Raw genomic sequence first — 20,862 nt, 5'->3', positions numbered from 1 at the left:
AGAGACAGAGGGAGACACAGAATCCAAAGCAGGCTCCAGGCTCCAAGCTGTCAGCACAGAGCGTGACACGGGGCTCAAACCCACGAACCATGAGATCATGACCTGAGCCAAAGTCAGATGCTTAACCGACTGAGCCACCCAGGCGCCCCTAATACATAATTTTAATTTAAAAAATAAATGCTTTAGGGACGTCTGGCTGGCTGAGTTGGTAGAGCATGCGACTCTCAATCTTGGGGTTGTAAATTCAAGACCCACGTTGGGTGTAGAGATTACTTATAAAAAAAAAACTTAAAAAAATACAAACTTTATTATTCAGAGTAAAATTTCTTACCTATATATGTCAATCACAATCAGGATGTTTTGCTGACGACCACGTTACAATGTTTGTGTAAGCTTTATCCAGTCTTTTCAAAAGGGTATGCTATGGTTGCTGTCAAGGCTTACAGCCTGCAGACAGCTCTTCACAACCACCTTGGCTGAACAGGGTGAAGTCCATGAGCTTACCTTATCAACGACCTTCAGGTCACAGCCTGCCTTCAGCAAAGTGTCCACCAGTTCCACATGGCCAAGATCAGCAGCTAGGTGCAAAGGAGTCTGCTGCCTCTGCCATGAGAAATTTCAAAAATGTAATCTAAACACATTAAGGAGGAGGAAAAAACTTGCATAATGAAAAGACAAAGTAGAGGTGCCCTATATAGGCATATGGGAAAATAGATTATGATCACATTTTTAAATAGGTACAGGGGACATTCACTGTAGGATTGTTGGTTAACAGTGAAAAATTGAAAGAAAGTTACATGTTTGACAAAGAGACTCACTGGACAAAGTGAGGTATATCCACATGTCGGATTAGCAGGCAACCATTAAAAATGATTTCTGAAACATTACTTCATTATGACAGACTAGAATAGTCAAGTTCATAGAGACAGAAAGCAGAGTGGTGGTTGCCAGGAACTTCGGGGAAGGAAGAATGGGGAGTTAGAGTCATGAGCAGAGTTTCAGTTTGGGAACATGGAAGGAGTTGTGGAACTGGGTGGTGGGGGTGGAGGCAGAGCAACGTGACTGTGCTTCAGGTCACTGAAGTGTACCTTCAACAACGGTTAAAATCGTAAATGTTACGTTATGTGTACTTAACTAAAAATTAAACAGTGGTTTCCAAGATTAATTTTTAAAATGGAAAAAGTACTCATTTAACACTGACAGACTTTGGACACAACACTATCTAGAGAAGGAAACACATCAACAATATTAACGATAATGTCTAGATGGCAGGATTAGGGAGTTATTTTTATTGCCTTATTGATGCTTTTCTCTATCTTGTAAATTTCTTAGTTATAATGTATAAGAGAGTACAAGACTTCTAATTTCTCTCTGGGGTAATCGTTTTCTTACCAAGAGGGTAACAGTGTTTCCAAGAAATACGAAATCATAAGAAAATAACACACTTTAACCTCTCACTGAAAGGAATGCTGATGTGCAGACAGACATTTCTAAAATATTAGTACTGAAAGAACGTTGTTTATGGTCTAGCCCAACCCTTAAACCAGAGACAGGAAGCAACTTCCCCAGGGTCACAGAGCTGGACAATAGCATCTAGCTCAGTACTCTGCCAACCCGAGCACAGGATCAACCTGCTTGGAGCGTTAACATAATTAGTATTAGAAAGCATTTATTAAAGACTCACTTTTGGGTGGCAATCAGCCCCTCTGGGGGCTCATCCAAAACATCACACTTACACTAACAAACTATCAAAGGTCTCTATCAACATGGAACAGAGACACAGGGTCATACCTCAAACAACAATATCATCTCAATTTGACGATACTGCTGTAAGTCTAGAGGACAGGAAATGAACCAATACATTAACAAGAGTTCTCTTTATTGGGGGGGATGATAATTATAAATTTTTACCTTATTTATATTTTCTTATTGTTATACATTGAGTATATTCCCAATCTAACAGAGAACTGAAATGGTCAAGTCCAGTTCTATACCTGGCGGGCAGACTAACAAACCCTCCTTTCTAGAGTGAATCTGGCCAATTCTGGTGAAACCAAAATCACACACAAGTTCTGTGTATAGAGCAAATATTCTGCACGTAAGCAAATATTTGGGGCATTAACATACTTAGACACCTAAGTATGTATAATAACATTCCTTCCCTCCCTACAAACATTTGGGATGGTAAAACACAGGGAGGAGCAAGGTCCCTGGAGGAAGGAAGGGATGGAAGGGTAGGTAAGTCTCTATTCCCATCTGGCACAAAGGAACTCCTAGGTTGGAGATGGAGGAGACTGGAGAGATCTGTGGCACCGCTCTGGTTCCAAAGACATGGAAACAGGGGCTCCCAGTGTGGGGGGTGGGGGGTGGTTAGGACAGGTATGTCCACCATATCTGGCTGCTCCCTCCCCTCAGGGTCCAGCTGAGGCTTCTCTAGGTAGAGGCAGTCAGAAAGCCAAGAGGAGTCCAGAGTTCTCACCTGTCTCCAGGGCTCCTAAAGAGCTCCTCTCCCAGGAGTTTCTCTTCCTACTTCCCACAGCTCTTGGGAGAGGCAGCTCAGCCCTGGAGGAGGCCCTGATTCAGACAGTACCCACCCCCATTAACCTTCCAACTCAGCATTTCCACAAACAGCTAGTAATGGATTCCTTTTATGGAGCATTTGACTCTGCTCCAGTAGATTTAATTTATGGTGAGCTTTTTTATTCCAAGAGGTCTCTTTTGCCTTTGGGTAAAAGACACATTTACAGTCTCTAATATAGAAACAAAGCTTCCTCCTTGTGGCAAAGGGCTACTGGCCAATTATATTTCATACTGAAGGAGTGGGCTTTGATTTAAAGAGCATCTGGCAATTTAATTCTGAGCTACTGTTTATCTACCAGAAGTGCTGGGCCTGTTAAATGTGAGCACTAACTGAACCCCAGTTGTGTTTGAAAAAAGTATGTGTGTTCAAGCGGGAGTGGGGGTTACAGCAGAAAATGGATAAAAAGAATATGTATATTCCTCCTGGAAAATTTTTAGGGCAACTTGAACTTGCTCAAAATTACCCATAATCACACACTACATTGAATCACAAGAAAACAGACTCTCTGGGTTCGGATTGCCTGGCTTACCTGATTTAAGATGTTAATGTCATGCTGTGCACTTAATAAGCTCTTTACAACTGTGATATGGTTGTGGATAACAGCTAAATGAAGAGGGGACTCCTTCGGCTGCAGAAAGAAAGAAATTTTCAAATCCAAGAGGTTTTGGTTTCATCATTCACACCAAAAAGCAATTCATTTCGACAGACGTTTCCTAATAATCTCTGAGTACTGGAATTGCCTTGCACAGCAGCGGGCCAATAGCGAGTGTTCAGCATCATTTCCACCCCATGGCTGTGCAGCAAACCAGCTTACCAGCAATCAGCTCTGCCCCCTCATTCATTCCAGGACTAGACACTGAGCACCTACTATGGGAGGCTAGGGATTCAGTGGCGAACCTGGCATTCTCAGGATTCTTCCAATCCAGTGGGGCAAGAATATATTGTTGTTGTTGTTATTGTTTTAATCACAAAATAAATGCACAAATTGTGATAAATGCTTTGGACGAAAAGTAGAGAGTGGTATAAGAGCATATATGGGATGGCCAGAGGGCTGACCTTTCTGGAGATGAGAAAAAGCTTTCCTGAAGAACTGACATTTGTGCTTTGAAAAGAAGGATAAGAAATATGAAACAGGCTTAATGCAGGACTTCTCAGAGCCTTCAAAAAGCTAAAGTATGGGGGGAATAACTACAAGGAGGAAAAAGCATGCACATTCAGCATTTCCTGAAATGATCTGATCTAGAGTTCTTTCTCCCTAGATTATTCCATGGGACTAATGACCCATTCACCCAGGGGCACCATGCTCATGTTTAGCCTTCTCCTGTATATATACAGCCCCAGTATGTTTACCAAACCTCTCCAGCATGCCCCTCTGTCCTCATTTGCAGTTAAATGAAGGTGCAGCCATCCTGCAGCCACACCTTCACCTGAAGTGTCCCAGCCCTCTCAGCCATCTCCACGGGTGGGCTTCTTCGCCAGCCCTGCCAGGCTGTCATGTCACGATCAGCTCTAGAATCACACACTTAGCTCCTGTTGCCTCACTGACACACAGGTGCCACTGGCCCATGATGACAAGAGAGAAATGTCTCCAGGAGTAGAGACGGTAGCCGCAAAGAAAAAAAGGTGGGGAAAAAGAGGGAAGGCGTGAGAGACAGCTCAGGGGCAGTCAGGGTGGAGGGAAGGTCCTAGGAGGTTAGAGGCAGGGAGGAGGGGGACGGGTACAGGTATAAAAAGCAGGTGCAGGCAGAAGATCCAGCAATGCTGTGAACAATAGTAGAGCTGAGAGCCAAGGCAGCCGACAGGGAACACAGGTGTGTGCGAGGGTGCATGATGAGGATAGAGCACAGTGTTACTCAAGAAAAATAGATACTAATAATAAGCATCAGTAAGGTACATTTAACATCTTATAATGCTACTTACTGTACACTCACTTCCCCCATAGTTTATATTCTAAACTCTGGGCTAATAGTTTTCGTTTACAATAATCCTAGCAGTTACATCTATTCCCCACTGTATTTATTTTTTAAATTTTTTAATGTTTGTTTGTTTGTTTATTTATTTATTTATTTATTTTGAGAGAGAGAAAGAGAGAGAGAGAGAAAGAGAGAGAGAGAGAGAGAGAGAGCATGAGCGAGGAATGGGCAGAGAGAGGGAGACTCAGAATCTGAAGCAGGCTCCAGGTTCCACGCTGTCAGCACACAGCCCAATCAGGGCTTGAACCCACAAACCGTGAGATCATGATCTGAGCCGAAGTCAAACTAATTGAGCCACCCAGGCGCTCCTATTCCCCACTTTATATATAAGGAACAGAGCAGTTAAATAATTTCCCCAAGGCCTTGGAGGCAAGAAATGGATTTGACAGGATTTGAATCCCTGATCTGCCTGACTTCAATACTGGCACCAGGCTCCTTCCCAGGAAACCTACTATGAAAGAAACCTATGAAAAAGAGATGTACAGAGTTGACAAGAGCATCACCAGCCCACAGAGGAAGAGGAGAAAAGGGGGGGGCAGGTAGGACACCATGGCTGCAGAAGTCAGACTGCCATGGGGGTGAGCAAGGAAATGGAGATGATCGGGCAGGTCAGGGCAGTGTGGGAGGGAGGCTTTCCGTGCAGGCCTCTTCTTCTCTGGAAGGATGTTCTTTCCTGAGGCACCAAGCATGAAAAAAGAGGAAGCATCCCTCAGGCCAGGGAAGTAGGCAGTGTCCTTCCAGCCAGGGCTACCGGCCTTGCTGGGACCCAGCCCTTCCTGAGAAATGGGAAGCATCCCTGGACAGACCCGGGGCGTTCAGAGCCAATTCCTCTAACGTCATTCTCCAAAAACTACCAGACATGGTCAAATCACATCCCTTCTCTCTAGTGAATATAATAAATAGTAATGGCTAACCAAGATCAGAGGAAATAATATTCTCACAGGAGAAGTGAAAAACAGAGGAATGCTTCCCATCTACTGCTGGCACAGAGGGCCTTCCTCAATCCTACCAAAGCCAACTCAAACTTCAGAAAACCTCAATCAGTATAAAGGATGGACTTTCAAAAGAAAAACAAGATCACTCAGTGAAGGGGGGAAAAAAGATCATCCTCCTTCCCATTTATAGCAGTGTTCTTTTTTCCACAGACTGATAAATTTAATACAAGAATAATGGCATCTCTGGACACCTGAGAAAGTTTTATTGCAGCAAGTATCAATATTTAAAGCACAAAGATTTCATTTTGTTCAGGAACTTCAAAGACTTTATAAAATTCATCCCTTGCATTTTATTTCTCAAGATTAAGACTCAGCCTCCAAAAGGAGTCAGTCTACTTCCCCAGAAAGAATTCCTCCTTTGTGAACATCTCGTTCCCCTCCTCCCCACCCCCCAAGTATCTGCAAGGAGCATCTCTGCACACAGCCAGCCTCACAGCACCAGGATCAAAGCCCATGTTATTGAAATACACTCACTTCCACTTTCTGGTACAGGTCAACATGCTTACTGAGAAGACAGCTCACAAGGGATGTGTGGCCGTTCTGGGTTGCTATCTGCAAAGCACTGATGTTGAGCTGCAAAACACAGGTGGAAAAGGCAGGGAAGATCCCCATTAGAATCCAGCCTGCTTTCTGATATTCATCACATGGTAATTAATTAATACAAAGAAATATACAACTATTTAAAAAAGAAAATCCAATGTGTTTTTGATTATTTTGAGGGCCTCTTTGTTATTTCTAAGTGTTTCCTATAAAAAGAGAGTCTGAGGTGACACATGCCTCAAGCAAATATGAGTTAAATCCCTGTTTCCCCTCTCTAAGTACAAAGTGGACTAGGGCTGAGTCTTCTCTCCATACACTCTGCAAACACCCTCCTTGAGCTAAAAAGGCTGACTTGGTGTTGGTCCCAGGAAATGCCTCAACACCTGCTGCCTCCCTGACTGCTTACCTGAAGCTCTCCTTTCTGCCAGGTCTGGCTTCAAAGCTCAGCATGATTGCTACCCATGTGCAGTGTTCCCTCGTGGCCCCTTACTCAACTCCTTCATCAATGCCTCTCCTTCCCTGGTACCAGCTGCCTCCTACCTTCCCTGTGCTCAAGTGACTTCACTTACTGTGAACACTGGATGAGAAAATTGTTCTTGATTTATCCTGCTATCCTCCAAAAAGTCTTAGCATGGTGCTTTGCAATAGTATAAGGACGATGGACAGTTGTTGATGGATTAATTTTAAGATTGCTACAAAGTATTTCTAGGCCCACCAACCAAATAAGGTTCTACAGGATGTTATGTTTTCCAAAAAGTGGCTGCATAAGTAAGTACCATCTCACATGCTGGCCTGAGACTGCCCACTGCCCCATCAAGAGGTCTCCCCTTGAATCTGAGTGGACCCTATAACTGCTTGGACCAATCAGCAGAGTATGGCAGAAATGACAGTGTGCCAGACCCAGGTGCAGCCGCTACCCAGCCTGGCAGCTTCACCTCCCTGCCTATTAAAAACCAGCTGCCATGCTGTGAAGAGAGACCACACGTCCATGCCATTCAAGAGCCCCAGCTGAGCTCCCAGCTGACAGATGGCACCAACTGCCAGTCATGTGAGTGAGTCACACGAACGGCCAGCTCACTTAAGCTTTCAAATAACCTAAGTCCTGGCTGACATCTGACTACAACCACATAACAGGCCCAAAGTAAGAATTTCTCAGTCCAAGAGCCATGGAAGATAATAAGGTGTTGTTGGTTTAAGCCATTGCACTCTGGGTTGGTTTGTTATGAAGCCAATAGATAAGATGATACTAAAAAGAACAATACACATGCTGACCAAATGGACTCTAGCTTGAGCTCCTACTATATGACCTTGAATAAGTGGCCTCTCAAGTACGGGCCTGTTTGTCTTCATCTGTAAAAAAGAACATAACTATTAGTTTTTATCACTGCTAATAACCAATTGCCACAAACTCAGTGGCTTAAAAAATACGAATGTACTATGTTACAATTCTGGAGGTCTGAAGTCTGAAATGGGTCTCACTGGGCTAAATTACAGGCCTTTCTGGAGGCCCTTGGGAAGATCCACGTCTTTGACTTTGCCAGTTTGTGGACATTGCCGCCCACATCCTGTGGCTCATGGCCTCTCTCTTCATCTTCAGGCGCACCAGCAATGGTCCACCAAGTCTTCACCCTGTATCATTTTGGCCTCCTCACTTGCCTTCCTCTTCTACTTTAAAAGACCTGTGTGATTACATTGGGCCCAACCTGGATAAATGAGGATAATCTCATTTTAAGGTCAGCTGATTAGCAACCTTAATTCCATGTGCAACCTGAATCCCACTTTGCCTTGTAATATAACATATTCATAGGTTCCAAGGATTAGGATATGGATAACGTTGGGCGGGGGGCGGGGGAGCATTATTTTGTGTATCTATCACACCATCCTACCTCTTTGTCTCAAACCATAGTAATATTGAGAGGATAAATGAGCTAGTAAATATGTACGGTAATCATAACCGTCATCATATTCATTCCACAAAAAAATAATTGAGCGTTTATTATCTGCCAGCACCATGTTGGATAATGGGGAGATATGACGGTAAACAAGATGCCCATTATCACATTCCAGTAGAGGTGGACAATCAACTGATCTATAGATTGGCAGACTGGTAGATCAGTGAATCCGTAGATGGGAGAATAAATCCATTTACTAAATCTAGATGTTATTAGAATATCATCAGCTAATAATAAGTGCAACAAAACGAAGTAAAACAGCAGGGCTGGATGGCTACTTTCTGGTGAGTGATCAAGAAAATCCTCCCAGGTGGGGTGAAATGTGGACCGAGATCAGAACGGTAAGAAGTGCCCGAGTGAAAAGATCTAAATCAGAAACAAGTTTGTGAAGAACCTGAAGCCAGAACATAGTAGGAAGAGCTGTGGCACTCCAGCACTTTACCCCAGAGGCACTAGAAGCACTGTGTACAGGGCTTACAGACTTTTTAGGAGCCAAAGAAATGTTTAAAATCTTTAGCAAAAAAATTATTGATTCCAAGATACCAAAAGAAAACCAGGAACTTGAAGTGAATAAATATTTAATTGACATATTCATACCTCATTGACTGTTAAATGTAACAGTCATAAAATATTCATTACATTTGTTAACAATTTGTAGGTTAAATTTTTTCACCTCCTCTAATTCCCAAGTATGTAGAGAGTTCTAAGAAACCAGCGTCAGTCATAAATTAGGGGAGTTTATCACAGCCAATAAAAAAGTCTTTGAAAATAATTTACAGCAAAAAAAATTAATGTGGAATGTTGGGGCATTTAAATATGTTTGATAGGATATGAGGGTGGGGTCTCCAGAAATGAGTTGTTAAGGTCTACAAAAGTCTTCACTGGACCAGAGGCATTTAGTATGACCCTGAAGAGCATCTATTGACCAAACTCTGGGCAGTATTACATCCAGCACAAATGGAGGAAGTCTCTGCTCATAGCTAAATCAATTCTCTCCAATCACCTTCTCAGAAATGACCCAGGGGCACCTGGGTGGCTTAGTTGGTTAAGCATTCAACTTCGATTCAGGTCATGATCTCACGGTTCATGAGTTTGAACCCCACATCAGGCTGTCTGCTATCCGCGTGGAGCCTGCTTCAGATCCTCTCTCTGCCCCTCCCCCGTTTGTGCATTCTCTCTCTCTCTCTCTCTCTCTCTCTCTCTCTCTCTCTCTCTCCCCCCCCCCTCAAAAATAAATAAAGAGGAAGGAAGGAAGGAAGGAAGGAAGGAAGGAAGGAAGGAAGGAAGGAAGGAAGGAAGGAAGGAAGGAACAGATGGATGGATGGATAGACCTTGCTCCTGGAGGGCAAGACTAATCAATGTCAACAGGTGAAGCATTTCCAAGATCAAACACAGTAATCACCTACAGATGGAAGAGCAAAATAGTCTAACTTGCCCCGTAGTAATGTGTCCGTGCTGCATGCTTCCTGGTGCACACAGTTTATTCCCCCAGGGTCTTTGCTGGGTTAGGCTGTTCATCTAGGAAGTGTGCTAATGAACTCAGGGGAAAACTCAAGAAAATGTAAAAGCTCAAAAATGGACTCAGAACAATTTCTGGGCTGCCTTGATGAGGCCAAGACTATAAGGATATGGACAATGTGGGGCCTGTACTCCTAGGCGAGGTCGGGGTGGGTGGGAGTGAGAATGTGAGCATGTGAAAACCATTACAAAGCAAAACCTCTCTGGGGGCCAAACAAAATTAAGTACAGAAGGGAGGGAGGGTATAGAATGATGGAGGCAGCCAAAACGAATGAGCTCAAAGGACCCTGATAATGAGAGAGGCCTTCCCAGGGACTCCAGGGTGGCTGTAGATAGTAGGGGGGGTAGGCAGGGAAGCACTTGGGAATGCCTGAACAACAGCACAGCTCTCTACATTCTGAGGATTTCGTGGGCCCCATGAATTATTAATGTGAGGTTCATTTACTGCATAGATAAGCCTGCAACATCAGTGGGAATCAACTCATAGTATCTTCATTTTCCATTCTCTCCCGCAATCTTGTCCATGGAAATGTAAATTTTAGACAGTGAAAATGTATGTATAAACACATATTGTTTTTCTATTAGGGTTCTATCATAAACATTTTTCAATATTGCAACATATTTAGTGGGGGAGAGATAGAGAATAAGACACAGAATCCAAAGCAGGCCCCAGGCTCCGAGCTGTCAGCACAGAGCCAGACGTGGGGCTCAAACCCGATCACTGTTGGAGCCGAAGTCGGATGCTTAACTGATTGAGCCACCCAGGTACCCCAATCGTTAATATTTTTTAATAGCAACATGATATTCCAAGAAAAAGGTGCAGCAAACTTTTATGTGGCTTTCCTATAGACTTCATTGCATATATAGGTTGTATCTAACTCTCAGCCACTGGAAGTAACTTTATTATCTATCTTAATGCATGTAGCTTTTTCCAAGGTTATTCCCTTAACAGAATTTCTCAAGCCTGGGTGAAGGGAAAGTGACAGAATGCTTTTTTCCAAAAGCATTGTACAAAAGTACACTTCCACCTGCAGAATACAAGAATATAAAACATTACTGGTTTGGGACTTTATTCTTGATTCTAGTGTTTAACTTTGTACCATTTGAAAAGGAATTGTCTCTATAGGCATACCTTCAGTGGCGGAGGTAACTTCCATCAGCAAAAAGATTATGACTCACTGAAAATGTAGAGGATAGTTATTAGCATTCTTTAGCAATAAAGTATTTTTTTTTTAATTTTTTTTCTGAGAGACAGAGGGCAGGGGAAGGGTAGAGAGAGAGGGAGAGAGAGAGGGAGAGAGAAAGGGAATCCCAACCAGGCTCCATGCAGTCAGGGCAGAGCCCGATGTGGGGCTCCATCTCATGAACCGTGAGATCATGACCTGAATCAAAATTAAGAGTCAGATGCCTAACCGACTGAGCCACCCAGGCATCCCAGCAATAAAGCAGTTTGTAATAAAGGTGTGTACACTGTTTTTGGGGGGTCATAATGCTATTGCACACTTAACAGACTATAGTGTAATGTGAACCTAACTCTTACATGAACTGGGAAACCAATAAATTCATTTCACTCACTCTAGTATGATACGCAGTGGCCTGGAACCAAACCTGCAATATCTTTAAGGTGTGCCTATACACTGCTCTGCTATGGAGAGAGCTCCAACATTTTTGGCACTTAAAAAATAAACAAGGTGCAGAGCAGCAGATACATGCAGTGTGCTATCATCTATGTGGTGCCAGTACTTACACACGTGTACATTTTCCATGTAAATGCACGGAAAATTCCTGCAAGATAAGCTATTAATTACATTAATTCTAGGGAGGAGAAGTTGAGATGTATAGTTGTAATATGACACTTTTCATCATATACCCTTTGGTACTATTCTGATTTTTTGTTATTTTCATTGCAATTTAAAATTATTTAGAAAAATAGAATAAGAAAGTAAAACCATCTGGAAGGCAAGGCCATCACCGTGGTCAGAATCCTCCCCACTGCCACCGACTGGTCAGATAATCCTGACTGAGTTCCTTAACTTTTCTAAATTCTAATCTCCTCACCAAAAAAAAGAAGATAGGTGACAAAGGAGCTTAACACCATGAATACAAAAGCATTCTGTATTTACAAGAAGGCTCCATCCTATCCTCTTCAGGTTCCAGACGGACCACGTGGGCTTCCACACAATAGTTTTTTTTTGTACTTACTGTGTATAAGCCAGGCATGTATAGTTGTTAGGGAGAAATCAAGGTACAGTGAGAATGTCTCTGTACTTGAGAACAACAACTATCTGTTCCGCTTGCCCCTGTTTTCCAAAATTATAACTATTAATTCTACAAAGGCCTAGTGAGTGGATCAATGCAGGACCAGATTACTCAAAGAACATTTTGAGTCCCCCTCCACTGTGTGAGCGAACATGGCATGGAGCACATACCTTATTTGGAATGTTGATATCACTTCCTGCTGTCAGGAGCACTTTGCTGCATTCTTCATGACCTCCTTTAACAGCCAGAAAGAATGGTGTTTCTCCATTCTTAAAAATAAATAAATAAATAAAAGGAAAAAAGTTAAAATTAATTGCCCCTTGACATGAAATAAAATTACTTGAGGAACAGCATGCTTTCTCTATACCTTTTGTGCATTACTCTTAATGGATAGCATTTACTGAGCATCTATATGACAACTTATATTGCCAAGACTATATGCCTTGGCAGAGTTAAATGCACAACCCTACGAGGTCAGGATTAATATCCCCACTTACAGATAAAGAAATTAAGCCTCAGCTGAAAAGTGACAAAGCTAGGCTGCAAATCCGGATGTTTGGCTCCAAAGCCTGCACCCATACGGATCCTGTTATTCTGCCTCCTTCCAGGGTCTTCATCCACCATTATACTCTTAATCTTTACTATTTTATCTCCAAAACATTTATTGGACACTTACTGCCTGTTGGGCAAAGGCTTTGGGATTGAAATGACAAACACACAAATCCTGCCCACAAGAAGGTAACAGCCTATTAAGCAAGATAATCATGGAAATATGAATTATAATTCAGTGTGAAACACACACAAACAGAAGCACATTTGTACCAAGTATAGCCTTAACGTTTAAAACTGATTTAAACGATTGTGTGTCATTAAAAAACAACAACAACAACACAGTAATACTCTTTCTCAGTAATTAAGTTTCCTGAAACTCATTATGATAAATGCTAGTAGGGTAAAGTGAGAGCTTAGTTTAGGCCAAAACACAGAAAAAAAGGAAAGAACTGGTATCACACAAAAGCCACTTGGATATTATCCCTTTCTCATGCAGATTCTTTCCTGAAAATTTTGGGGAAAAATGCAGAATCCCTTCTCATTCCCTAAACATTTCCCCCCCATGGGCATTATTCTGCTTAAAAATGCATTAGGATAAGTTCAAATGGTTTTACTTATAGCTAATTAGATATGAACAATCATGTCAAGAGGGATGCAGGGGCATGGAACCAATGTTCCCATCCCAATGAGATGGAAAAACTATATCCAGCTTGCTTTACATGAGTGTCTGGGACAGCCATCTGTTACAGAGGAATTTCTCCTCATAATATGCCTTCTCATTTTCCTGGAAAAGAGATGCCAAATGGCAAACCACAGTGGGAAAAGCATTAGTGAAAAATGTGAAGGAAAGAATTCACACATCATTTAAAAATTTTTTTTTAATTTTTATTTGAGAGAGAGATCATGTGTGCACACACTCCAAGAGGGGCAGAGGGGAAGAGAGAGAGACAGACAGAAACAGATAGAGAAAGAGAATCCCAAGCAGGCTCTGTGCTGCCAGCACTGAGCCAGATGCAGGACTCTATCCCATGAACCTTGGATCATGACCTGAGCTGAAATCAAGAATCCAATGCTCAACCGAATGAGCTACCTAGGCGCCCCAAGAATTTACATCTTTAACATATCAGGAGCCTAATAAACATTTGTATCTGTGACCCAACAATCCTCCCTTTAAGAATATACCTAAAGGAAATAGTGAGGAATTCAGACTATGGTTTTTATACAAAGAGGCTCATGACAGCCTAATTTTTAAGAAAAGAAAAAAGGATATAAATAAAATGTCCAAGACTTAAAAACTGAGAACAAACTTAGGGCTGATGGGGGGCGGGAGGGAGGGGAGGGTGGGTGATGGGTATTGAGGAAGGCACCTGCTGTGATGAGCACTGGGTGTTGTAGGGAAACCAATTTGACAATAAATTTCCTATGTTTTAAAAAATAAATAAAATAAAATAAAATAAAATAAAATAAAATAAAATAAAATAAAATAAAATAAAATAAAATAAAATAAAATAAAATAAAATAAAATAAAAAAAAAAAATCCAAGAGCTAAAGAATAGTCATATGAACTCTGGACAACCAATAAGAATATATATGCACAGGAACACAAAAAAAATGGAAGGAAAATATATCTGGTATCTCTAAAATAATCATTTCAGTGTGGAGAAAATACAAAACTACTATTTATTTTTATCTTAAATTTTTAAAATGTATATTTCTGGCATATATTTTGTAATGTATTAGTTTAATTATAAATGTGCATATGACAGATGCATGCCCGTATTTCCTTACTGATAGGAGAGTTTGCTTCCAAGACTATTTAGAGACAGCCCCACTAGAGTATATTCACATGGATCACTCCAACTGGTCTGGCAACAGCTTACATTAGGAAACGTAGGCAGCCCATGACTGTATAAAGATTATGGGCCTTATTCAAAGGGCTGATATTATCACTAGACACTTCATTCTCTGCAGATGAAACCTATCATAATCTGCAATTACAGTGTGTTGGACTTTATGAGCCCTCTCTAATGTGCCCTAACTCAAAAATAGCTAAATGGTGGATAAAATCCAAGTGCACACATTCCAGTGGTAAAGTATTAAAACACAGCTGGGCAGGCATGACCAAGACTTTAAATTAAATCCTGTGACTATAGGACTTGATCTCTATATTGATTTGTGAAGGCTAATCACACCTAAGATTTATTCTAGGTGATTCACATTTTTTTTTCCTCACGTTTCTCACACATCATTCGTAACTTGTATTTAAGAAGACCAAATTCCTGGGGGCGCCTGGGTGGCGTAGTCAGTTAAGCGTCCGACTTCAGCCAGGTCACGATCTCGCGGTCCGTGAGTTCGAGCCCCGCGTCAGGCTCTGGGCTGATGGCTCAGAGCCTGGAGCCTGTTTCTGATTCTGTGTCTCCCTCTCTCTCTGCCCCTCCCCCGTTCATGCTCTGTCTCTCTCTGTCCCAAAAATAAATAAACGTTGAAAAAAAAATTAAAAAAAAAAAAAAAAAGAAGACCAAATTCCTGAGATCTTTAAATAAGTTAAACCAATTAAACCTGATCATTATTATGCCAGACAGTCAGAAAAGACTGAATGCACACTAAAGTAAACAAATGAAGGCTCTATTTTTGTCCATGATCCTCAAGTGAAAGCTTGGCTTGGGCGCCTGGGTGGCTCAGTCAGTTAAGTGTCTGACTCTCAATTTTGGTTCAGGTCATGATGTCATGGTTCATGGGATGGAGCTTTCAGTGCAGAGCTTGCTTGGGATTCTCTCTCTCCCTCCTCTCTCGCCCCTCCCCTGTGTGCACTCGTGCTCTCTCTCTTTCTCTCTCTCTCTCAATAAATAAATCAACTTACGAAAATACAAAAAAAGAAAGCTTGGCTTAAATTCTCCCAAGAACTTGAAAAGAAAAAATGAGGATAATAATATACCACTGATACAAATGATAACCATGAGGCTGCCTGTATGGTTCATCAGTTAAGTGTCCGACTTCAGCTCAGGTCATGATCTCACGGTTCGTGAGTTCGAGCCCCACATTGTGCTCTGTGCTGGCAGCATACAGCCTGCTTGGGATTCTCTCTCTCTCTCTCTCTCTCTCTCTCTCTCTCTCTCTCTCTCTCTCTGTCTCTCTCTCTGCCCCTCCCCTGACTGTGCTCTCTCTCTCTCTCTCTCTCTCTCTCTCTCTCTCTCGCTCTCTCAAAATAAACAAACTTAAAAAACAACAACAACAAATGATAACTATGATCCCATTTATTGCACCAAGATAACACCAATGATAACAGATGCCACTTATTACATGCCTACCGTGTGCCAGGCACTATTCCAGGTGCTAAGTGTGTGCCACAGCCTTCACATTTAAACTTCACTATGGCCTTATGAGGTTATTTGACAGATGAGTAAACTGAGGCTAAGAGGGGCTATGTGCTGAGCCCAAGATCACTTACCTAGAAGAGCGACGGAGCCAGGACCTGACCCACACAGTCAGAGCCCTGCTTTCAATCTCTGGGTGCCCAGATCCGGGGATGCATGGGACTAGCCTGGTGGGCCTCTCTGGTCCAAAGGGAATACAGACTTGGCCCAGGCATCACATATACTCTCTTTCATAGCCTTCCCTTTCCATTAGGTTGCTAGTTTTATGGTCAAAAGCCACCAATACTAAGTCCCATCTTGTTTTATCTGAGATCAGGATGCATCTCACAATCTTAGTCAACCAGGTAGTATATGTGATGCTGTCACTGCCTGTCATGTGTATGAAATCAGAATGGGTGTTGGCTTAAATCTCAGAAACCATATAGGGTAACCTTAAAGAAATGTTGCATTGCAAGCACCTTTGAAGGCACAGAGGACTGTATTTTGTTTCAAAAAGCAAGGACATCAAGACTGAGTAAGAATCAAGCTCAGTGTGAAGTTTACGAACCAACTTATTTATTTGTTCCTTTATATGTGTATAATAAAAAATCTAAGGTAAACATCTAAGAAACTCTTTCCATAAGTATAAGTTATTCTAAAGGACAAAAAAGCTGCTTGTCTGTGTCACTGTTTAATTGGCAGCATTATTTTTTTCTTAGTGTTACATAAAATAATGATATACCTCACAGTCATCGATGTCTTCAATGATTATATTACCTCTTAGAGTACTGCTCAGAGAGGTATTAAGTTTAGAATTTATCAGAACGTTAAACTATGAAGTCCAAGAGGACTCCACTCACCTGAGTTTCCAAAGAGCCAGTCCAAAAATCATTGACTCAAAGGTTTAAAGTGACCACCTAGAGCAGATCTGCCTCCCTGGCACAACTTCTCCACGTAAGCTTTATGCCCAGTTTCTATCTCCCTACCCTCCACTGAACCCCAGATAGTTTCTGTCTCCCCACTGCTCCCCACCTGAATGTCTGCCCCCCTCCCAGGTGCCTCATCACAAACCCATTCAAAACCCTTGTTACTGATTTCACCCACATACTCTGCCCTGTGCTCACAGCGTAGGGGGGGCACCCCACCCTCCCAGTAGTCCAAACCAGTGAGTCAGGTATCAGAAAGTCTTCTCTCTCCCTAATTCTGGTCACAAATCCTGTGGCCTCTGCCTCCTCCTATTGCTTCATCCTATTTGCTCCTTGTAAGTGCCCTGGTGACAGGTTTTCCATAGTTCTTGCTTCAGCAATTTCCACTGTCACCTGACTGGGGTCCCCACCTCCAGCCTCTGCAGGCACCAAGGCCCCACTTCAAACCACTGGGACAGTCACAGACCTGTAACCAACACAGAGCTCATTCCTCTCTGCTGCTTAACACCCTTCAAGGTCTCCACTATCTTCAAGTCAAAGCCAAGGTCTCCTGGTGAGCACAGCCTTTCTGTATCTCTATGCCTTGGCCCTCTCAGCTCCCACCTTTTTGAATGCCCTTCTTGCCCTTAGACTTCTAGAATAAGAATACATACTCTCTCCAGAATAGAGTACATATTCAACAAATATTTTTTGAGTCAATGGGTAAATAAATGAATGGACTAACAAATGACTTGCTGGGATACTTTAGAGAAAAAAGAAGGAATCTTGTAACATCACATTTTACACTCTGTGGCACTAACATCTTTGTTTTCCTCCCATGAAAGCCATTCCTCCCACCCTTCCACTTTTGAGTCTTGTGCCCATCCCTAACGAGCACCTTCACATACCTCATTGATCTCATTTATTTCTTGCTGCTGGGTTAGCAGCACATGGACCGCAGGACTGTGACCATGCTTTGCTGCAAGGTGCAGGGCAGTATTTCCCTCCTGCAACAGAGACAAACTCACCATAGAGTCCGCTGCACTGAGCAACATGACCCTCCAATGGTCAGGACTGTGATGAGGTTTCTGAGGGGTTTCATTTAGGTTAAAGCTGTGGCCCAGAGTGTGGGCCACATTATCCACAGTTTCAAGTGAAATTTATAATTTTTTACAGTTTCAAATGAAAAGACATAGTTGATCCAACAAGTGGGAAAACACCATCCATGCCCCTCATTCTACCTTTGCTGCTAATTTGCTAGCAAAAGGTGAAACAATAAAAGCAATTCACATAACCTATGTGAAGATAAACTGGTGAAAAATTTCTGGGAGATAGTTTTAGCAATGTATACCAAACAATTTAATGTGTAGAACTTTTGAGCCCACAATTCTATGTATACATATGAATTTCTCCTAAGAAAATAATCAAAGATGTGAATATAGATATGGGTGTCTATCAGGGTTTCCCTCCCCAGTCAGGTAAGACTGACTCTTCAGCAGACCTCAAGGGACAAAGAGCACTGGAATTGACAGTGGAAAAAATCCCTGTAATCTATTGAGTTCACAAACATTTATTGGGTGAAAACTGGCAATCTGGATGATCCACTGCCAAAGTGGGTTCATTTCATCTGGATATTCCATTATTCTGACTGTAGTAACAAGTGAACAAGTCTATTCCTGACCAAAATGCCATCACCAAATCTATATACCAGCTGTCACCACCCCCTTTCTCTCATTCTCAGCAAAGAAATAAAAGTCCAACTCACCTTGTCTTTTTCTGAAGTATGTAGATTAAGGAAGATAAGTTTTTCTATCATTTCAATGTGGCCCCTCTCAGCTGCCCAAAGAAATGGTTTTCTTCCTTTCTGAAAATAAATCACAAACCTCCAGTGTTTATTATACATTTATTGAATAAGCAAGACAACAGAGAGAGGCAGAGCACAAGCAGGGAAGAGGGAGAGAGGGAGACACAGAATCCGAAGCAGGCTCCAGACTCCAAGCCGTCAGCACAGAGCTCAACATAAGGCTTGAACCCATGAATCATGAGACCATGACCTGAGCTGAAGTTGGACACTTAACCAACTGAGCCACCCATCAGATGGTGCCCTATCTAACTCCAGATATTTTAAAGGAGGAAGAAAAGATAGTTGGGGGGGGGGGGAGGGGAATGGAGACAGAAGTATTTTCTTCATTTAAAGAAAACACTCATGAGGGTGCCTGGGTAGTTCAGTCGGTTAAATAACCTACTCTTGATTTCCACTCGGATCATGATCTCATGGTTCATGGGATCAAGTCCCCTATCAGGCTCTGTGCTGACAGCACAAAGCCTGTTTGGGATTCTCTCTCTTTCCCTCTCTCTCTGCCCCTCCCCTGGTCACACGTGTTCCCTCTCTCTCTAAATAAATAAATAAACTTTAAAAAAATAAAGAAAACACAAATTGGCTTGCTGTGTTATTAACCAAAGGCTTAGAAAAATGTCTGAAATGTGAAAAACAAGATACAAGCCTCTTTATAAGAAGGTTCCTGAATCTGAATCTGAGATTTGTTATCTGATCTGCTAATGCAGGGTAATCAAAAGATCATGGAGACTGTTAACTTGAGATAACAGCACATGACTCCCCCATAACTGGGAAAAAAAGGAAAAATGTTGAAATAATAAATGGCAAAACAAAATGTCCACGAGGATCAGCCCTATGGAGCTCTCCATTCACACATATATGGAAGTTGGAGAAACGAAATGGTGCCAAAAAGTTCACCTAATTCATTATTCTTGAGCCAGACCTGTTTGCCAGTGAGGCCTACATCCCCAAGTTTCTATGCTGGAAGGCCTGACTCTCATTGTCATTCTCATAAAGTCACTAAGGAAGGGCAAAGAGAAGGAACAGAGACTGCTTCGACCCCCAGTCTTCTGTTAGCAAGTTAGACCCCTAATTGAAGAGAATTTAGTCTTGAGCCATGAACAACATTTTGGAAATGATAGACCAAAAATTATTGAATCTAGGTTATTCAAATATATGCAAATAGAGACAAAAGAGAAAGGTTCATATAAAAAAATGACAAAAAGAGATGTGAGAGACATGATTATACACTACATGAAAACATTTAGTCACATACCTTTATAAATTATTCATTAATTTATTCCACAATTACTGAGCATCTATGAATATGCCAGATATTGTGCTCAACCATAGAGTGGCTGGGATGAAAGATACACTGCCCCATCCTCAAGAAGCTCAGAGTGCAACAGGGAAAATGGACACATGAACAAGCAATGATAATGAAATATAGGAATTGAACCCTGGTGACACGCGGGAGTACTTAACTCAGCATGAATGTGTGCTTGTGGGTGGGGAGACAGGTGACAAGAAATGAAGAAGGCAGCCTTTTAAGTTCATGAATGCACTGGGATGGGAGAAAAGAGCACTGGTGATGTTTCCTGCCTATCATCTTTTCCTCTAGAGGGCCTGTGGCCTATTTTTGTGGAGCTGTTAATTACAGGCTCCTGCCTCTTCCACAATATATCCCTTGGTCACACTGTTTGGTTCAGGTATGGTCACATGCCACGCCAGGCCAATCAGGGTCAACCGTGGGATTATTTTTCTGCACATTCTATTTGTAGTCTAGAATCAGCAGCAGCTAAGCCATCAGCAGTCCTCCCTGTTACCTGATGAGGACAATTTGCCTAAGAATAAAGCCAGCACAGTGGAGAGCAGAGCTGGAAATGGAAAAAGAGACAAGAGCCCTGTTGACATCATTTGCGCTGCTGGATTCAGACATAACTAAAATTGCCTGTGCCTAAAGTGTCTAACTGAATGATCAATAAATTCCTTTTTTTTTTTCCCTTTAAGTAGTTGGAGTTGAGCTGCTGTCACCCCTCACTAGCAGGGCTTCCTTAAAGCAACTGCCCTATCTCAAAGATTTATGAGAATGACTTCAATGCCCACCAGAGGGTCTTTTTGGCTTCAATTAAAGATTTCAGAATAACGGAATTATCACCGGCCACATATGACACCACTTTACTCTGAAGATATAGGACACAAACCACAGCTGGCCAAGGTCAGCCGTTCCTCTTCATACCATGTCCCTACAGAGTCGTCCAGGAGCTGCTGCCTTTGGCCCCCCAGGGGATAGCTCAGTTGCAAGGTGACAAATCTACAGTGGACAGGCATTGGAGCCACCCTGTCTAGAAGGATGGTGCCCCACAGGAATAAATACCCCAAGCATAGCTTCCAGAT

General features: G+C 42.2%; 1 protein-coding gene across 4 annotated transcripts in view; it reads right to left on the bottom strand.

The window, feature by feature from the left end:
* Positions 1–20,862, bottom strand: part of ANKDD1B (ankyrin repeat and death domain containing 1B) — a 66,750-nt gene that overhangs the window by 14,758 nt on the left and 31,130 nt on the right. For all 4 annotated transcript variants that reach the window (XM_045062231.1, XM_023257559.2, XM_045062238.1 and 1 more), the window contains 6 exons: positions 18,394–18,492; positions 17,537–17,635; positions 11,989–12,087; positions 6,024–6,122; positions 3,111–3,209; positions 505–603 (listed from right to left, as the gene is read on the bottom strand). In XM_045062231.1, coding sequence (XP_044918166.1) covers positions 505–603; positions 3,111–3,209; positions 6,024–6,122; positions 11,989–12,087; positions 17,537–17,635; positions 18,394–18,492 — 594 coding nt within the window. The remainder of the gene's footprint in view (positions 1–504; positions 604–3,110; positions 3,210–6,023; positions 6,123–11,988; positions 12,088–17,536; positions 17,636–18,393; positions 18,493–20,862) is intronic.

The sequence above is a fragment of the Felis catus genome, chromosome A1 (genome assembly GCF_018350175.1).
Source record: "Felis catus isolate Fca126 chromosome A1, F.catus_Fca126_mat1.0, whole genome shotgun sequence".
In the NCBI taxonomy this organism is placed as follows: domain Eukaryota; kingdom Metazoa; phylum Chordata; class Mammalia; order Carnivora; family Felidae; genus Felis; species Felis catus.
This window is presented reverse-complemented; position numbering and strand designations above follow the sequence as displayed.